General features: G+C 37.0%; 1 protein-coding gene across 2 annotated transcripts in view; it reads right to left on the bottom strand.

The window, feature by feature from the left end:
* The window catches only part of C6 (complement C6), a 745,556-nt gene that overhangs the window by 483,148 nt on the left and 243,931 nt on the right, over nt 1-18,477 (bottom strand). For both annotated transcript variants that reach the window (XM_044069804.1, XM_044069796.1), the window contains exon 4: nt 13,346-13,490. In XM_044069804.1, the coding sequence (XP_043925739.1) occupies nt 13,346-13,490 (145 nt within the window). The remainder of the gene's footprint in view (nt 1-13,345; nt 13,491-18,477) is intronic.

Consider the following 18,477-nt stretch of genomic DNA (forward strand, 5'->3'; position numbering starts at 1 on the left):
CTAGTGCAGTCCCCTAAGGGTTCTGCACTGGGGCCTCTCCTATTCGGCATATACTTTTATGAAGTAAATGAAAATACCAAAGGGCTCCAGCTGACTAAGTCTGCAGATGACTGCAAGGTAGAAGCAGCCATTTAATCCCCAAATGACTTAGCAATGCTGCAGAAACATTTGTGACAAATAAATAACAGGTGCCAAAATCATGGACTGTAACTAAATGCCAAAAAATGCATTATTGTATCCTTTGAGAAGTCATCTACCCAGGGAAACTACCACATGACAATATGCCCCATAAGAGTTGACCCAGTTTGGAATTTGGAAACTTATGTGGCCTAACTTTTGATCAGCAGGTGTGTATTGTTGTAAGAAAGGCCTTCTATATTGCACAGCTTATAAGCAAAGTGATTGTGTCTAGATCTAGGGATGCCATTGCACCCCTTTACTCAGCCCTCATTAGTCCAGTCATTGAATATAATGCCCCCTTTTGCATGCATCTGTCCAGATACATGCAGCAACTGGAATGTCCACAGAGATATCTTAGTAAAAGGATGCAAGACCTAAACAACATCTCCTGCATGGACCAACTCACTGCCCTGTCACTATACTTGGTATCTTACAGACTGCTAAGATGTGACCTGTGTCTGGCATACAAGCTATCCTCTGACCTATTACTGGTAGATTTAATGCACATCAGCAAGTCAAATGGTATCAGAAATACTCGGTCTAGGGATCTAAACCTTTTCTGCATCATCAACAGAAAGGTTTGGAGGGACATGTTTATCTTGCAAAGGGTACCGCTGCTGTGCAACAGAGTTCATTTCTGTCCATATTCAAGTGCAACTTAGATCTATGGATGGGAAACCAAAATGTACTCCCAAAATGCCCCTTGTAACTACTAATGGAGAGAGGCATCTCCTAAATGCTGTATCCCATGCATGGGTCCCCTACACGTATTTATGCATGATGCTAGTTATTTACATTAATCTCATTAGTGTAGTATATAATTACTGACCATGAGGGGGGTAAGGCCAATCTATAATTGAATGGAATAGGTTATTTAAAACACAAAAAGGGAAATTTGCTCTCCCTCTCTCTCTCTCTTTGTCTCTGTCTCTCTAATTTATCCTACCCACCACGCCTTCTTTCACCCTTCACCCTTAACCCCGTATACTGCTGCACTAACAATAATAATATTTTGATTTCCCATTCTCTCTCACTCCCCCCTTTTTGCTTTCTTTCTTTTGCACATAGTAAATAAACAATTGAATTGAATGTGTACATCGCTTAATGAGCATGTAATTTAGATAGTGTTCTACATCTTTTGAACTGTCTTATAACTCACATTTTATGTTATTCGACATGCTTTATGTTTATTATACAGGCTATACTTACTCAGACTAAGCCCAAAAATGGTCCATCTGGATCGGTGCACTGCCAAGGTTAACAAAGCATAAACTGCCACCATGATTTATCATTAATCCCACAAGGCAGCTCAGTACTATGCCTTATGCAGAGGTCACCTAGCTGTCAGAGAAATAATGCATGTACAACAAAAGCAACCGCTGTTGAGATCAACCCACTAACACAGATGCGATGTGTCACTCTATAATGACACTGACCTGGTTTAGGAAAAGACACAGTACCCCACAATGGTCAGCTGGAGGGAAAGGATAAGGCAGTTGGCAATCAGCTGTCCTATTCCAGGACAGGGTGCCAAGTTCATCACTGTTTGCACACTGTGTTGAAATCCGTGAACTTCTCAGGTTCCAACCTGAAAAAGGGGGAGTGGCAGATGTTCTAGTACATGAAATAAGGGTGCACACATTTGTGTGTGCTTGAAGCCCAAATATATAATTCACAAAGTTAGGAATCTTGACGTCATTATGAAATTATGAATCCATCCACCTCACTTCATATAAGTCCTCACTCTTAGCCATAGGATTAAGTAGTGTGAAAATGTGAGGCTTGTCCAGTAAAACAACACATGTGGAATCACCGGGAAAACAGGTATATGGGTACTCAGAGGATGGTAGTGGTGTCAAGTAGGAGATAGGGATATGTGTAAAACTAAATAATTAAATAAAAACAGCTGTTGACTCCTCTCAAAATCTTTGATATGGATTAGTTGCTTTTAATACATGGTGTGGTCTTATCTTACATGGAGGAAGATATAGTGAGAAATGCACACAGAAAAAAGAACAGGAAAACTAAAATGTCATAACAGAAACAAATCAGGTGTAGCATAAGTGCACATTTAAGCAGCACAGTGGTGTAGCAGTTAACATTTTCACCTCCCAGCAAGAGGTTCTCTGGTTTGATTCTCAGCTGGGGTGTCTTCTGTGTGGAGTCTGCATATCCTCCCTGCATTGACGTGGGTTTCCTCCAGGTACTCCAGTTTCCTTCCACATTCCAAAGACATGCATCTGGAGCACTTCTCTCCAGTCCTCCACTGAAAACAGGCTGTTTCCTAGTCAGACTTTCCCGGTCAACAAATGTTAAATAAATAAAATTAAATGCCCCATTCCAAGAGAGTGAACTTAGAAATGGAAGAGAATTCATATTCAGAACAATCACTAAATTCCACGGAAATTAGAAAGTCATAGAAGATTTATCATGCATGTTGCAGTGTTATTGTGAAAGGTATCCAGTAAGTGATCAAGGTTTTTCTTTGTCTAAGTTTGAAGCATTTATTGATGTGGTTAGACCTTTGGAGCATATTTAAGCCAAAATACAATAGCTATTACACATAACTGCAAGGGAGGAGTAATGAAAACTATTGTGCATACACAACAGAATGAAGATGATTTGCATCATGGTTGCTCAAGGAGCTGGGTATTGCTAAGTGACCTTCAGTGGCCAATGTCAGCTTACTTATCCTCAGGATGGAGGAAGCTGTTGGGTTTGTGACACTGGTGGCATAGTAGTGGCTTGGTGTATCACCCACTTGTAATGGCAGGTCTGGCTCACACCATCAGTGCAGAGCTCTGATCTATGGAGCTAGAAAAAGAAGGAATCGCATATGGGAGCATGCTTGCCTTCTCCTCCTGACCAACTGCAATTCACCAAGTTGCCTGTGTGAGAGATGGGTAAAGCAATCCTTGGGAGCCAAAGCTAGCCCTCCCCAGCTGGGCCACTCCTTGCTTCTCATCTCTTACCAGAGGGGAAATGAATGAGATGATTAGGTTCCTGCACAGGAAGAATGAGCCCCAGAGCCCTCACTAGCCCAAGAATGCCTGGTTTTCACCCATGACAGAACAACTGGGTGCCTTGGATGCAGGCAGAGGAGTCATCAAGCAGGTCCTGGGAAGTGTGGATGGGAGCAGTGAATATGACTTTACTGGAATTAAGATGCAAGGAAACCTCTGGAATTTACACACTATAGCATAAGGCAGAAGGAAAACTGCAAACGTTTTCTATGTAACTTGTAGCTTTCATTTCATGATACAAATAACTTACTGCAAAGTAACATAACTAGAAAACAGAACCCCAGGTGAAGAGCACATGTTTGCAGGCAAAGTCTGGCAACAATAAAATATGAAAGGATCCTGGAGGTGTTCATAGTGGACCGGCTTAAAGAAAGCAAGTTGAGAGACAGTATTAAGGAGGTATTATGAGGTATTTGAATCTCTCTCTATTTTATTCTGCCATCACTGCTTGAGCCAGAAGCACCCTGACTACCTGACATCTTTTATTTGCCCACTATTGACAGCTGAATTGGACAGGTAGTTATTTGGTTTCTCCACCTTCAGCTATCTAGAGCTCCCATATATTTTAAACCCAGAACATCTTCATTAGGCCTGCCTTTGTAACAACTTCTAGTATTTCTTTGATTCTGCCATTGTTGTTTCCTATATTCCTTGACAAAGTGAAGACTATCCTGGCGTGACTCAGCTCTGGATGGCTTTGCTTTTCTTTAATATTGCAACACTAATCACCTATCCTGAAGCATAACAGTTCTAAAATTGATATATTTTACTGTGAACTCTGATTCTTCTTTAACTGCAATGAACCACTAATATTACAAGTATCAGTGTCCCACTCTGTGAACACTAAAAGTGCCGTGTTTACAAAAGATGCTGCTTTGGCTGTAAGAATATTACTCAGTGAGCCCAATACTTTCTCCATTATCAGCCAACTTGAAATAAAGTGAAAATATGATTTTGCTCGATTTAACACTTTTTACCTTTATCTACGTTTCTGCAACCTCAAAGACAGTATATTTAGAAAACAGGGTGAGGGGTGAGTCCCTGTACTGGAAGGTGCAGGGAAAACAATGGCATTTAGGCAGCTGGTGACGTTTCATTATGTAACATTCTGAGTTTGTCTTCTTCTGGACTTCAGAAACTAATTTTACAATGTTTTTAGACCTAATATAGCAGGTTATTAACAATCCATTGTAAATTCCAAAAAAGACAGTCAGCTGTCTGTGTGTAGGTACATACTCTGCTTGATTACTATTGTCACCAGGCTCAGACTCACATCTATCCCTTCTTTTTCAATCCATTACTCACAGAAATACATCCGGTTCTGGTCGAGTGAAAGAAATAAACTTTAAGGTATGTTCTTTTTTTTAATGACAATTAATTTCTACGTGCACCATCTGATCTCCTCGAGTGTATTTTCATTGTTAGAGAATGAGTCCCCATATTTCATATAACAAAAACAAGACTTAGTACTTTCCTAAAGGATGACTCCCATATTTTCACATATTAAGAACATGATTTAGCAGTTTCTCCCACTCCGTGGCATTTCTAGCCCAGTATGTTTTCTCAGTGCAAATGAAAGCTCATGATACTTTATTAGGAATTCATTAACTTTGTTATTTCATCCCAGTACCTATAACGCCTGCACGCATTTTGCTAAAAAAAAAAAAAAAAAAAGGTACCTGTAGTGCAGTTCTTTTTTGTATTTCAAACCAAGTAAGATCATAAATAAATATTCAGCTCAAAATTCATAACTCTTTGATTCTGTGCTACCGTAAAAAGCTGTATTCTCTTCTTTTCCTGGGTCTGTAAACCTGTTAAACCTTATATAGTCTGAAGCAAAAATAAACCTGACAATCACAGAAATCAACTTCTGTATTTAGCTGAGCTTTGCAAGCCAAGTAATATAACATTGTGAATGACCCAGGAAAGGGAGACAGAATCTGAAACTCACAAAATAAAACAGCTGCATTATCTCAATAATTTCTCCATTCTTGCTCAACTACTTTTTATAGGTGGTATAACACATTTACAAAAAATATGTTACTTCAGCAAAGTCACAGACATTTCTAGTGAAGAGTCTCAGATTTGATTCTCACTACTTCCATTCTAACTGAATGGGACTGTTATCTGAAAACAGAGAATAAGGCACAGTAATCTTATCAGCTGCACCTCTCATTGTACATTACAAGCAAGAAATATTTTTCCTAAAAAAACAAGATCATGTTACCATGTCTTCCCCGTTGAGAACATTCAAGGTTAGGGGAAAAATTAAAATTAGTAATATGTAGTTATTGTGCTGGCAGATTTCAGTTGTATAGAAGTTCATGTTAAAATTAATATATACATATATATATATATATATATATATATATATATATATATATATATATATATATTTGGGGGTCCCCTTCACATGGTCAACATTTCAGAAAGCCGAAGACCATATGGCCGAGAACATATGATCGACATTTGAAATGCCAATCATGCGGAACTGGCATCTCCATACAGTGCAGAATGGAAATATTTCCATCTTCCACACTGTAGTGCGATCTCAGAGTTGGTACATTTAAGTTTCAGGAGGGGTGGGGGCAGAGCCCCCCACAGGTGGGTGCAGTTTAATGTGCAGTGCAATGTTTAGGTTACTGTTAGTTGTGTTTTTTTCTTTTTTTTACATGATCGACATTTCAAAAATCGATCATATGGTCTCGGCCATATGGTCTTCGGCTTTTTGAAATGTCGACCATGTAAAGAAGATCCATATTTGGTGGTACAGCGGATGGTGTTGTAACCTCACAACAAGAGGTTCTCAAGTTCGATTCTCGGCTGGGGTGCCTTCTGTGAGTTGGTATGTCCTTCCTGCGGTTTCCTCCCACATTCCAAAGACATGCAGTAGGTGGATTGGACACTCTAAACTGGCCGTAGGTCCGAGTGTGAGTGAGGAGTATGGATGAACTATCATGGCAGGGCTAGCCACCAAGCAGTATAAACCTTGGTTCGAGATGATTGTCACTGTTGCAGTGACACCTCGATCCCATGTGCAAAAAAAGTAGTTGAGAATGGATGGATATAGGTATATTTTTTGTCAAGTAATCCATGCATTGACCTTCCAAATATAAACCTCAAAAAGCCAACAAAGCAAATACAGACACTCTTTCACATATGCACTGAGAAAGAACATTGGTGTATGTAATAGTTACAGTAAAAATAGCAAAAAATGCATAATTTTTTGCAGGGTGGCAATCCCCCCAGCACTACCCACACCCATTCAACTAAACATATGTTGAAAAAAGATCATCTTGAACAAACGCAGTCCACCTATATATATACACACACACACACACACACACACACACACACACACACACACACATATATAGATATGTATATATAGATCTATATCTACACACACATATATAAATATATATATATATATATATATATATATATATATATATATATATATATATATATATATATATATATATATATATATATATATAGGAAGAGAGAATATTCTGTACTTTACTTATAGTTTGGTTTTGATTTTGATTGTAGCCAATAGCACTAAACTTAGTAAAGCCTGGGTAATTGAAATCTTATATCCCAGCATAGGAAAAATAATTTCCTTAGTTTGAACTGTTTGCTACCCAACATTTCTGACACAGCACTTTGAAGAGAATTTTCTGATAACTTGTTGTATTCTCTCCCAAAAAAATCTTCCCAATTACCTCTCTCTTTCCGATCTTTCTTTCCTCCAGAATTTGCTATGTGCCTGAGGAGAAATACTCTGGAGTCTATTTGGGGAATAGAAAAACCTATGCAAACACTTCCAAGGAAAAATCCTAGACCTCTGGACTTTGTTACACACTTGGGAGGCATACATATGTCCTCTCGTTGTTCCTTTGTATATTGCCTTTCCAATCGTTTCCACTCTCTGATTCTTATAATTATCATGCAATATTTTATAGTCCCTACTAATTATCCCCTTTTAAAAGCAACTTTTGTTCTAGACTTCACTAAAACACTACTAGAGTTGGTCTTCATTTCTTGATACTTCACTGCTTATGGTATTCAGAGAAGTGTTCAAAGAGATAGACAAAGAGGTGTCCAAAAAAGGCATTTTCACAAGGAACTAAGAATAAGATTCAGTTTCAGCAATGAGCCGAACACCCAGAGCCACTTCCCACACTGAGGTACGTGTTACTAGATGGTGTTCCTAGTGCATCATCATATAGTCAGAAGAGTGGGCCACAGAACTGCCTAAATATTCATAGGCTTTTAAAACTTCCACAGAAATCCAGCAAGATAGCCAGAATGTTTAAAAGACTGAAAAGTACTAAAAAATCTAAACAATATGATTTATTGCTGCTTTCATAGTAATGGAGTGTTTCAGCTTTTAAAAAACAATGAAAATATTAGCTAAGAGAATTACAGGAGAGGTAATCAGCTATCGGCATGGACTATAACCTGATCTGCAATAGTGAGAATTGTATCTGGGGACCTAGAAGTGAAAATATAACAAAATAGGACAGATTTCTGAAGAAATACATGAGAATATTTGGAACAGAAGATACAAAATTATTAGCAGTAACCCAGGCATAATTTAAATATTATTCTCCGGGGCTTTTTAGGGTGGCTGTGGTGGTGCAGTGGTTAGCGTTGCCGCCTCATAGCAAGAGGTTCTCTGGTTTGATCCTCACTTGGGGTGCCTTCTGTGCGGAGTCTGCATGTCCTCCCTGTGGTCATGTGGGTTTCCTCCAGGTGCTCCGGTTTCCTCCCACATCCCAAAGACATTCTGTAGGTGGATTGGCCACTCTAAATTGTCCCTAGGTGTGAGTGCGTGCATGTGTGTGCCTTCTGTGGAAGGTTGGGCGCCGGGCTAGCAACTCAACACTGTAAAAACTCCGCTGCCAATCATGAGCAGACAGGTGATCCACTGTGGTGACCCCTAACCGGGAAAAGCCAAAAGAAGAAGAAGAATTATCCAGGGGTTTTTAATTGAAAGCTTTGAGGCATATCCAGTAATTATTTCAGACCATGCATCAATAAAAATGAATATAAAGTTGCAAGGTAAGAAAGTAAAATGAGACACTGGCACTTTTCTACTTACTTGTTAAAAAGAGGGTAATTTAAGGAAGGGGTAGGTGAAAAAATTCAATACTTATTAGGAAAGAAATGGGTTTCCTCAGAAGGGATAGCTAAGGAGTGTGATAAATAAAAACTGGTTTTAAAATATTGTAGAACTAAGAAAGAGATATGGGAAAGAAGTAATATGAATTATTTAGAAGGGTTATAAACGGTTAAAGTATTGCAGATGAAGGAGGTTTTACAGAACAAGAAGAAGAGCATTTGATAAGTGCTAAATAGAATATAAGAGAATATTTGGATAACATGCATGAGTTTAGGAAGGTCACTGTTACGCACGTAATTTTATAACAATCCAAGAGCACAAAATTATTGCCACAAAGACTTATGAAACAGCAAATAGAAAGAGATGTTGCCAAATGTAGGGAACCTATAACAAGAAGAATAGCCAGAGACACTATAACGATATTTGGAAATTATATGAACATCCATATAGAGGAATGGTGAAAACAAGAAAAGCATAAATGGAGATGTTTACGGAAGACTTAAAAATACCAAGCTTAGAGAAAGAGGAGACTCAAGAATTAATAGCTAAGGTAGGAGAGGGTGAGATAAAAATGGTGACGTATAATCAGTCAACAGGGAAGTCTGCAGAAACATGTGCTATTCATGTGAAAGTATACAAGTTAAGAGGAAAGAAAGTGATGAAGATCTGGAAAGTTATATTTAGCAAGATTTTAAAAGGAGGGACAGTTTCAGCATCTTAGAAGAATGACTACCAAAAGAAGATAAAGACCTTCAGGCCCACGTTCATATAGACCAACTCCAGTTTTGAACCATGATTATAAATTGTCTATACTAACTAAGAAATGGCTGGGGTATTGCCAGAACTGCTAAATATGGATCAGTGCGGCTTGGGGGGATAAGCATTTGAAAACAATAACAGAACGATGATGATCCAGAGGGAAGGGTTGTATAAGAAGACACCACTGTTGCTCATGGGTCTTGATGCAGGGAAGACAGTTGATAGATTTAGTTAGGAGTCTGTGACTAGGATAATGATAGCATTTTTATTCCCTGATGGAATAGTATCATTAATTATGAAGATTTATGAAGGCTCAGAGACAAGAAATAAAATGGTATTTTCCTCTCTAGCACGCTGTGTTTGAGTGGAGGAATAAGCCAGGTGTGCCTTCTTTCCCCTCTGTTATTTGCTTTATGCTTGGAGACACTGGCAAATAAACGAAGGAACTCACAAACAGAAATTCAATGATATAACTGTTATGGTAATCAAGATAAATTAGCCTTATTTGAATATAATAGTATTTTGTGCAAATCCAGAAAATGACATTTCAGCTTTGTGGAACATTTTGAGACATTTTCAAGTTTTTTTTTTTTTTTCAGGATATAAAATTAAGTTATATAAAACAAAGGCTATAGCAGTAAATTATCTTCTCACACACAAATTGATTCAATTGTATCAATATTTATCGGGGCTTGATAAGATGAAGGATTTAGGTGTATGGATTAAAAAGGATAATTACTATGGCATCTAAGGATATGTTTCAAGAGACTAAACAAAAGATATACAAAAACTGAGAAGCTGGAAGCTCTTGACAATGGTTTTGAATAGCAGGCTACATGCAGTGAAAATGTTTCTAGTCCCTTTGGTATTATATACTGGTCAAGCATATTTTTAAAAAACAGAGAAGTTGTGGACCATAATTAATAAAAAATTGAAGGAATTTATTAGAAAATAAAGAGGGCAAGAATTACCTGGGATAAGTTATTTTTCCCATACAACAAGGTTGATAAGGATTACCAAATCTGAAGGTATACTTCAGAGCTACACAGTTAAGGATCATATGCATAACACAAATAGAAGACTACAAATCAAAGTGGAAAGAAATTACGTAAAAATTGGGGGGGGTCACAAAATAAGAAGAGATTAAGATTTGGGAGGCAGGCATTTAGGAGGAATAATAACAACAATGCAGAATGTTAAATTTATAATGTAGAAGAAAATATTTTAAGAACTAAGTGAACATGAGGTTGACTGGCTGTGTTCCAGCACAGAGTGTGGATGTAGTGTACGTATGCCATTAGAAGGTATTTTAAATTCAACAGTGTAAAGTTTCAACATGTTGGCATTCAAAGATTTTATATTCAGTATTTTGACTTTCAGCATAGCACTATTCAATAAGTTGTTACGTACCCATTTTATTCTGCTTTCTTAATGGTACTGGTCTTTGCTGGTTAGAAAATAAAGTTTCAGATATATTCCAGAGTACTGTTATCATCAGAATTTTCACACAGTTCGTAGCTATTTATGTTGAAGTCAAGCAGTTTCAATTCTGTGCACCCCTTGAGGCTAACCTGAATTTGATCATGGCAGATAAGAAATCCTTATAAATAATTTTGTCAAAAATGTATGACTGCATCCCCTGTGCATGATATCAAGCTCTTATCTACTGACTGAATTTCTACACTTTGACATGTTATTTATAGGCTACATGACAGAATGAGATGATTTCGCTAAGCAGATGTATTTTCCTGTGCTCACAAGTATTCATTGCAATGTCATTATAACCTTTTACATATCAAAGAGGAACAGCTTTATTAGATTACTCACTCTTGCATTAACTATGTCCATGTCATAACTAATTTTAATACTTTTTAACCTAATTAAGATGTCCCTAGTTTTGTCCAAGACAGGCACTACCACTGTCTAAAGCTGCTAATAAAATCCATTATGGTATGTACCCTTGTACAAAGGTATCACCAGTTATTAATATGTTTTTGGAGTTCCAGGATACAATGTCTGTTAATGCGTTTTCTAGCCTGGACTGCTACATATTAACCAAAGGTATTTGGTTGTAATGAACACTGTCCAGCCACTACCTTGATTCTTTGACTCCTTATGTCTGATTTACTGTTGTCAGTGGGAGGTTTGCATAATATGTTATGTGCATGGCGGTATGGTTTTGTTATGCTTATATCTACTAGAGGAACAGGTGCTGCTTTTGTAGGTGCCATCTCCAGAACCTCTGTGAATATATAGTATATAAAAACAAGCGCTGCTGCCGTCTAAAGGTATGAGTCCCAAAATGAAAAAATTCAGGAAAAAGACTGGACGCAGCCACCACGATGTGATAAAACCAAGATTTAATACTGGACTGAAACAGAATAAGCGCTTTCACATGCTACACAAGCATGCTTCTTCAGATTTCAAAAACCCATTATACCAACCACATTTAAATACTAGCCATTTGGCCATATAACTACTTAATTAATTGCTTAATTAATTAATTAATTAATTAATTAAACAAAATAGTGTTCTTAAAGCCACTAATTCTAACTTAAAATCGGCTAAAAATGTATATATATATATATATATATATATATATATATAGAGAGAGAGAGAGAGAGAGAGAGTAAAGCATGTGTCACATATACCTAGTATAAATACAAATGATTATACAGAATGTATACAAGAATATATAAAACCAAACAGAATATATAAATAAATATACAAAATAACCTCAACAATATAAGCCATAATATTTGTAAACTAATACATATAGAGCTTCACTAGAAATATTCAACAGCAGCACTTAAGAGATAAACATATTGGTATTCTGCTTTATTAGATAGAATTTATGAATGATATAAGAAAGAATGAACTATAAGGGTTGGATATGTCAAAAGCCTACACAAAAATCTTTCAGGCCTTGATCTAGGAATATTCAGGTGGAATATTATTATTTTTTACTTTGTAAGTAGTCTTTTTGGATATGAGTTAGTTTTATTATTATATATTTTTCTCAATGACATTATAGTGAGTATGTTATAATGTAGGGTGTCACTATGAATGCTCTGCTAATATGTCTTATCTACTTATTTATTTTTTCTGTGGATAGTATTGAATAGAGAGAACAACATATACATTTTCACATATTTTTATATATGTCTATATATGTTTATATAAGTATATCGAATAGTATTAGTACTTTTAATATATATATATATATATATATATATATATATATATATATATATATATATATATATATATATATATTATTATACACTTATATATACTTTTCGTAGAGCTTCATTTGTTTATCTCTTAAGTGCTGCTGATGAATATTTCTAGTGAAGTTCTATATATATATAGGAAGTTACTAGGCCATTGGCCCTGAGGCCCTTACAAGCCTAGCCAAGAATTTAGCCCATGTTCCAACAAGTCAGCACCCTATGCTACTGTCCAGCAAGGACATAGATGGAATCCCAGGGATGTATTTTCTGTTCCCCATCCAGTTATCCAGGTTGCCATTATAGGATCATAGGATGTTATTAGGCTAAACCTTCAGCCCTGCCAAGTCTCAATCCCAGGACCCTGTCAATTACAGCATAGTGCATTACCTAAACATTATCTCAGTCCTGCATGTCCTGGTACAGAAGAGAATGGAAGTACTTACATTAACTGAAACAACAAAGTCCAAGTACATCTGTATGTTGCTGTAATGTGGGAGCATATTCCTTCTGTGACACCACTCTACCCCAATAAGTGTAGCTGCATCTCATTTTTTTATATATGTACAATTCCCCACATTAAATGGTTTAGCTACTAATTCAGTATTTTATTTCTTACGTAGTCAATTTTTCTGTCATTACAGCAATTCATCATTTGTCAATTTTTACCATAAGGAATTACATTTAGAAAGAAATCGGTTATGATTTTTTTTGTATTATACCATTAACAATGCATCATATTCTGGCATGTTCTAGCATTTTCTTCTTCAGGGGTAAATTATTAAAATATGGAACTAAGAAGAATGGAGATGAATTGCTACAGGGTACATTTTTTTACACAATGGTACAGTTCTTTCTGCTTGTTGCAGCATGCCTGTTAAATAACTACATCTAAGATTTACTGGGAGAAATGCATCTTGTTATTGCATACAAACATTAGTCTCATCATTATCACACTAAAACTTGTTCTTGCAGTTTAACTCCTCAATTTTGCACACCTTATATGTGAGCATTAGTCTTACCATTATCACATTGGAATTTGTTCTTGCAGTCCAATTCCTCTATTTTACAGAGTTTGGATGGATAGCACTTCCTCCAATCCACCAGTGGGCTTGAGCATGCTTGGCCTCCAAACTGAGATGCACGAATCAGTGACCTGGTACGAAACTGAAAAAAAAAAAAGTGTTTTAAGGCTCAAGAACTGCATCCTGACAGCCAAGTGTTATATGTAATGTGTCATCTGCAAGGTACCACAACTTGTGTTTTTTTTTCACACTTCAAGTACTTTGCATTTCTGACTAAAAATGTATCTCTCCAGAAACTTGCAATAGACAATGTTGCTACTGCACTTTAAACAGCTAAGCATGCTATAAAAACAACTCTCTCAAATTCCTTGATTCTGCAGAATGTCCCTGACTTTGCCTCATATTTCTGGTCTGCTCCTCCTAGAATTTGTGATTTTCAGCTCATTCATTGAGGGATGCAGTCACTAAATAAACACAGACATTGGGGTTTCAGATTTCATATGCATACTAATACAAAACTTGTTATTACAGCAAAGTTCTAACTATAAGAGTGATAATTAAAACCTGTTAATTAATTTATTTAATTATTTAAAGTCGTTAAATGGAGGAGCACTGAACACAACCAATCACTTTTGGTCTCAGCCCAGAAAAGCATTAAAGTTTGCCAGTTACAGAGATATATCTCCTGTTTGGCATCTACTCTTCTGAAGTAAAAGCCAATACCAAATGGCTTTGGCTGAGTAAGTTTGCAGATGACTGCATGTTAGGAGCAGTCACTGAATCCTAAAATGACTTAGCCATCCTACAGAAAGGATTATCCCAAATAAAGAACTGGTGCCAAAATCATGATCTAAAACTAAATGTCAGAAAATGCATTTTTGTATTCTTTAGGAAGTCATCTATCCCAGGGAGCTACCACATTAACAATACACCCCTAACCTAGGGAACTACCACATTAACAATACACCCCTAAGAGTTGACCCCAACTTATGTCGACAGTGACCTAACATTTGACAAATGTATCCATTGTTGTAAAAAGTCCTTCTATATTGCACAGCTTATAAACAAAGAGATTGGAAAAGATCTAGAGATGACATTGTCTCCCTTTACTCAGCACTCATTAGGCCAGTCATTGAATATAATGCCTGTTTGCATGCATCTGCCCAGACACATGCAACAACTGGAATGCCCACAGTGATACCTTGTTAAAATGATCCAAGGCTTAAACAATGTGCCCTACATAGACCAACTCAAAGTCCTGTCACTATCCTTGGTATTCTACAGACTGCTAAAAGGTGACCTGTGTTACAAGGCATCCTCCGACCCATTACTGATGGATTAACTGCACATCAGCAAGTCAAATTACATCATGAATCCTTAGTCTAGAGATCTAAACCTCTTCTGCAACAGCAAAAGAATGGTTTGGAGGAACAGATATATCTCACAGAGGATACTGCTGCTCTAGAATTGACTCCCCATCTACATAAGATCCATATTCAAGCACCACTTGAATCTCTGGATGGGAAATAGAAAATGTATCCTAGGACTATCCCATGTACTACTTATGGACATAGGCAGTTCCTAAATGCTTTATCCCATGCATGGGTCCCCTCAAATTATCTATGGTATGAGTCCAGTTATTCTCATTATGGGTAATATATAATTACAAACCATGGGATGGATAAGGCCAGTCTCTAACCAAAAGGGAGTTATTTTGAGTGCAAAAAGGGAAATTGGTTATGCTTAAAATGTCCCGCAAGGGCAGCTAGCCAAGCACTTACCTATGAACCTATGAACCTATATTGCAAGAGGTACAGTATGCATAACTATGCAATTATTGGGATTATATAGAAATTTGTACAGAGGAATAGAGATAATCATACATATATGCAATTTCTGCAGTTAGAGACAAGTGAACAGGTTCATAAAGCATGTAATGTATTATCATACAGTTATCAAAAAAGTAAAATATATTTTGAGGAGATCTAAAATTATGTGAAAGTGAACACTTTCATCTGATATGTGTCTGCTAATGAATATGAGACATCACTTTTTCTTGATTAAACTTTTTTTAGACAGTAAAGTGTTTGAAAATATTTCATTACTGTTCACTCTCCTCTTCACAGTGAATACAGTCCATCGTTCATTGTACACCTTAGAAGCATTTACTTCACAATTTTACTTACTTGACTGCATGCTGCACCCAGACTGATATATTCAATTATTTCCTGTTCTTTGCCTCCACCACTCTAACATCCCAACACTCACTGCTCTCCTCTCCAGTAGTGTAGCAAGAGTGGGGTGAAGGAGGCATGTGCCCTGGGTGCAAACTGCTAGAGGCCACAATCTGAGTCCCATTTCTGCATTCCTTCTGTACCAGCATTTCAGAAATGCCAGTACAGAAAGCAACTTTCTTGTGCTGTTGCTAGCAGGGAGGCAGTTTGTGCTTCAGACTGCCATGAGCATTCTATCAGAGAGTTTCCTTTCTGTATTTTTTTTACTCTTCCAATGAAGAGCTAGCAGGAAGGGGGAGGGTGCTACTTTTTTTTCTTCACTATGAACAAAGGGGGGTGCTAGTTCAGGGACTGGCACAGGGCGCTGGGTGAGCCAGCTATACCTCTGTTCCCCAAATCACAAGGTTGTTTGCATGTACTGCACATGTGCAAACAGAGTCAGCCACCCAAGTATAAACAAATATTCATAGTGACTTTTAATTACTTTATTTTAATTTTATTTTAATAGAAAAGCTTATAAAGTTAGTCACTGTTATGCTCAGCACATTAACTAGAATGGGTTAGTGGTACTGAATGCAACAAAATAAGTTTAACTAACCAGAAGCTTTATATCACTGTTCTAGGAGTCCCCCACCCCCCAATCCCTGAACATATGGGTCACCACAGCAGCCCAAATTGCCCCACAATAATGTGTTATTGTTTGAACCCCACATTCTAATAATCTGCACAGTGAGAACAAATGTTAATTTGCCAAACAAAGCCTGGATACCTGGCCAAATCAGGTAGGACTAAAGTATTAGTTCGTATTCCAACTAATCAACCACCAATGTGTAGTCCTGAGAACCAAGTAAAATATGTTGCATCATCTTCTGCAAAAATCTACAAAATGTTCCTCACAATGGTCCCTTCAATTGCTGTGTCATCCTCTGGCAGACAAATATCCTTCACTCTTCTAACTCCCTTTCTTCACTTACTTCTGCCTCTATTATTCAAATAACCTCTTATCTCTTTTCTCTTCTCCTCTTTACCCCTTTCCTCCCCCTTTCTTTTTTGTTTTACTCTTATCAAGTTAATGTGCATTTTTTAAATACTGCAAATTAGTAAATTCTGACCGCACAGTTAATGGAATTTCTTATATACTCAATATTTTCTTCACTGTAGTCAGCTTAAGTATGTATACCACATGTATACTCCAAAATGCCTTTTCAGCTTTTGGTATGTTACTGAAATCTGCTCTGTAGTCACTGAAGTGCATTTCTGTTTGTACTTCACAATCTGAACCTGAAATGGTCAAGACTGATAAGTGTTCTACTTCCAAGATGGCTGCACATTGAGTAAAAGTTTAATTTCAACTTTCCCAGTGTGAAAACAAAAATTCAAAAGAGAGAGCAGGCAAACTCATATTTCTGGGTAAATTTCAGTAACTGGCTAGTAAGTGCATTGCCTGAATGCCAGTGAAAAAGAAATTCAGAGAACCTGAAAGAAAATCAATCACAAAAGGTGAGGAGAAACACGAACTGGGAAGAAATCTGCAGCTGTTCAGCAAAAAGTAGTCCAAGCTCCAGCTTTGGTGCAAGACATGACTTCCAGTGACCAGGAGAAAAAAATAAGTCAAATGTATTCAGAGCTGATTAAAACAGACAAAACACGGAAGGAGGATGTCAACTCAAATAACAAAAGGCTGTAAAAATGGAAGACGCTTTAAAAAGATATTCAGATGAAATGATAAAACTGCAAAAATCAGAGGTTGAAATGAAGAAAATGGCTGAATATGAGAGTGCTCAAGAAGAGATCTTTTAAAAAATAATACAGGACAGAGCACATAGGGAAACCTGATATTTTCCCCTGTACTAGTAAAGTTGGAAGGAACAGACTGTATTAAATTTATGAAAGTACAAATATGCAACTGCACTGGTATTCCACAGCAGGAGTTGTTAATTGAAAAGGCACATAATTTGTATGTTCCACACCTGTCCATGAGAAAGCAACCTAGACCGTTAATTATAAATATGCAATCAATCCTTCAGTCAGAAGGAGTTGATTCTGGCAGAACTATGGCAGAAAGACAAAATACTAAAAGTGGGAGACAGTAGAGTGTTTCTGGAACATGACTGCTCCCTGTACACCAGGCAGGAGTAAATTTATTCCATTAACAAGGGAATGTTGAAAAGGAAGTGTGAGGTTCAACCTGCTGTGCCTAGCTATTTTCAGGATATTCTTTCCTGAAGGGACAAAATCATTTTTGATGCATGTCATTCTAAGGAAGAAATACAAAAGTTTGTCCAGCAAACATTGAGCTATGGAATTAAAGGTGATTCTGCTTCTAGTTCCTCTGGTAATAAAGTCCACAGAGACACTGTGCCAGTGAAACCTTTTCCCATGTTTTAATGGAAAATGTTTGAGAGACAGAAAAAAAGCACAAGAGTTGACAAGAAGAATCAGGAGTATGTCGAAAATGAGCAGAGACTGGATATGGGAGCTGGAGATCAATAGGAATAAAACCAGCAACTTTGAAATGGTCAAATAAAAATGGTATTACAAAGCATTAGTTATATTTGTGAAACACAACAGAACATGAAAACCTGGAAATTTTGGACTTTTTCAACTTTGTTAAACTTGTAGGGGACTCTAAAGCATATTCCCTACTTCATGTCGTTAAAGTTTGGAAGAACATTTAGGAGAGGGGAAGAGGAAGGAAGGCATTTAACTGTAAGTAAACACACAATTTTGTTCTTAACAGTAGCATTTTTATGATGCATGATATAATCTGCATGCCATAAAGTAAAGCTTCCTCAGTTATTTTCCAGTATAATGGCAATGCTAAAGTAAACAGGTGCTCCTGTTTTTTTCCTTCTTCTTTCTTTCTCCTTGTTCAGTTTTAAGAAATGTAGGTAC

The sequence above is a fragment of the Protopterus annectens genome, chromosome 1.part0 (genome assembly GCF_019279795.1).
Source record: "Protopterus annectens isolate FY-2018-M chromosome 1.part0, PAN1.0, whole genome shotgun sequence".
Classification (NCBI taxonomy): Eukaryota; Metazoa; Chordata; order Ceratodontiformes; family Protopteridae; genus Protopterus; species Protopterus annectens.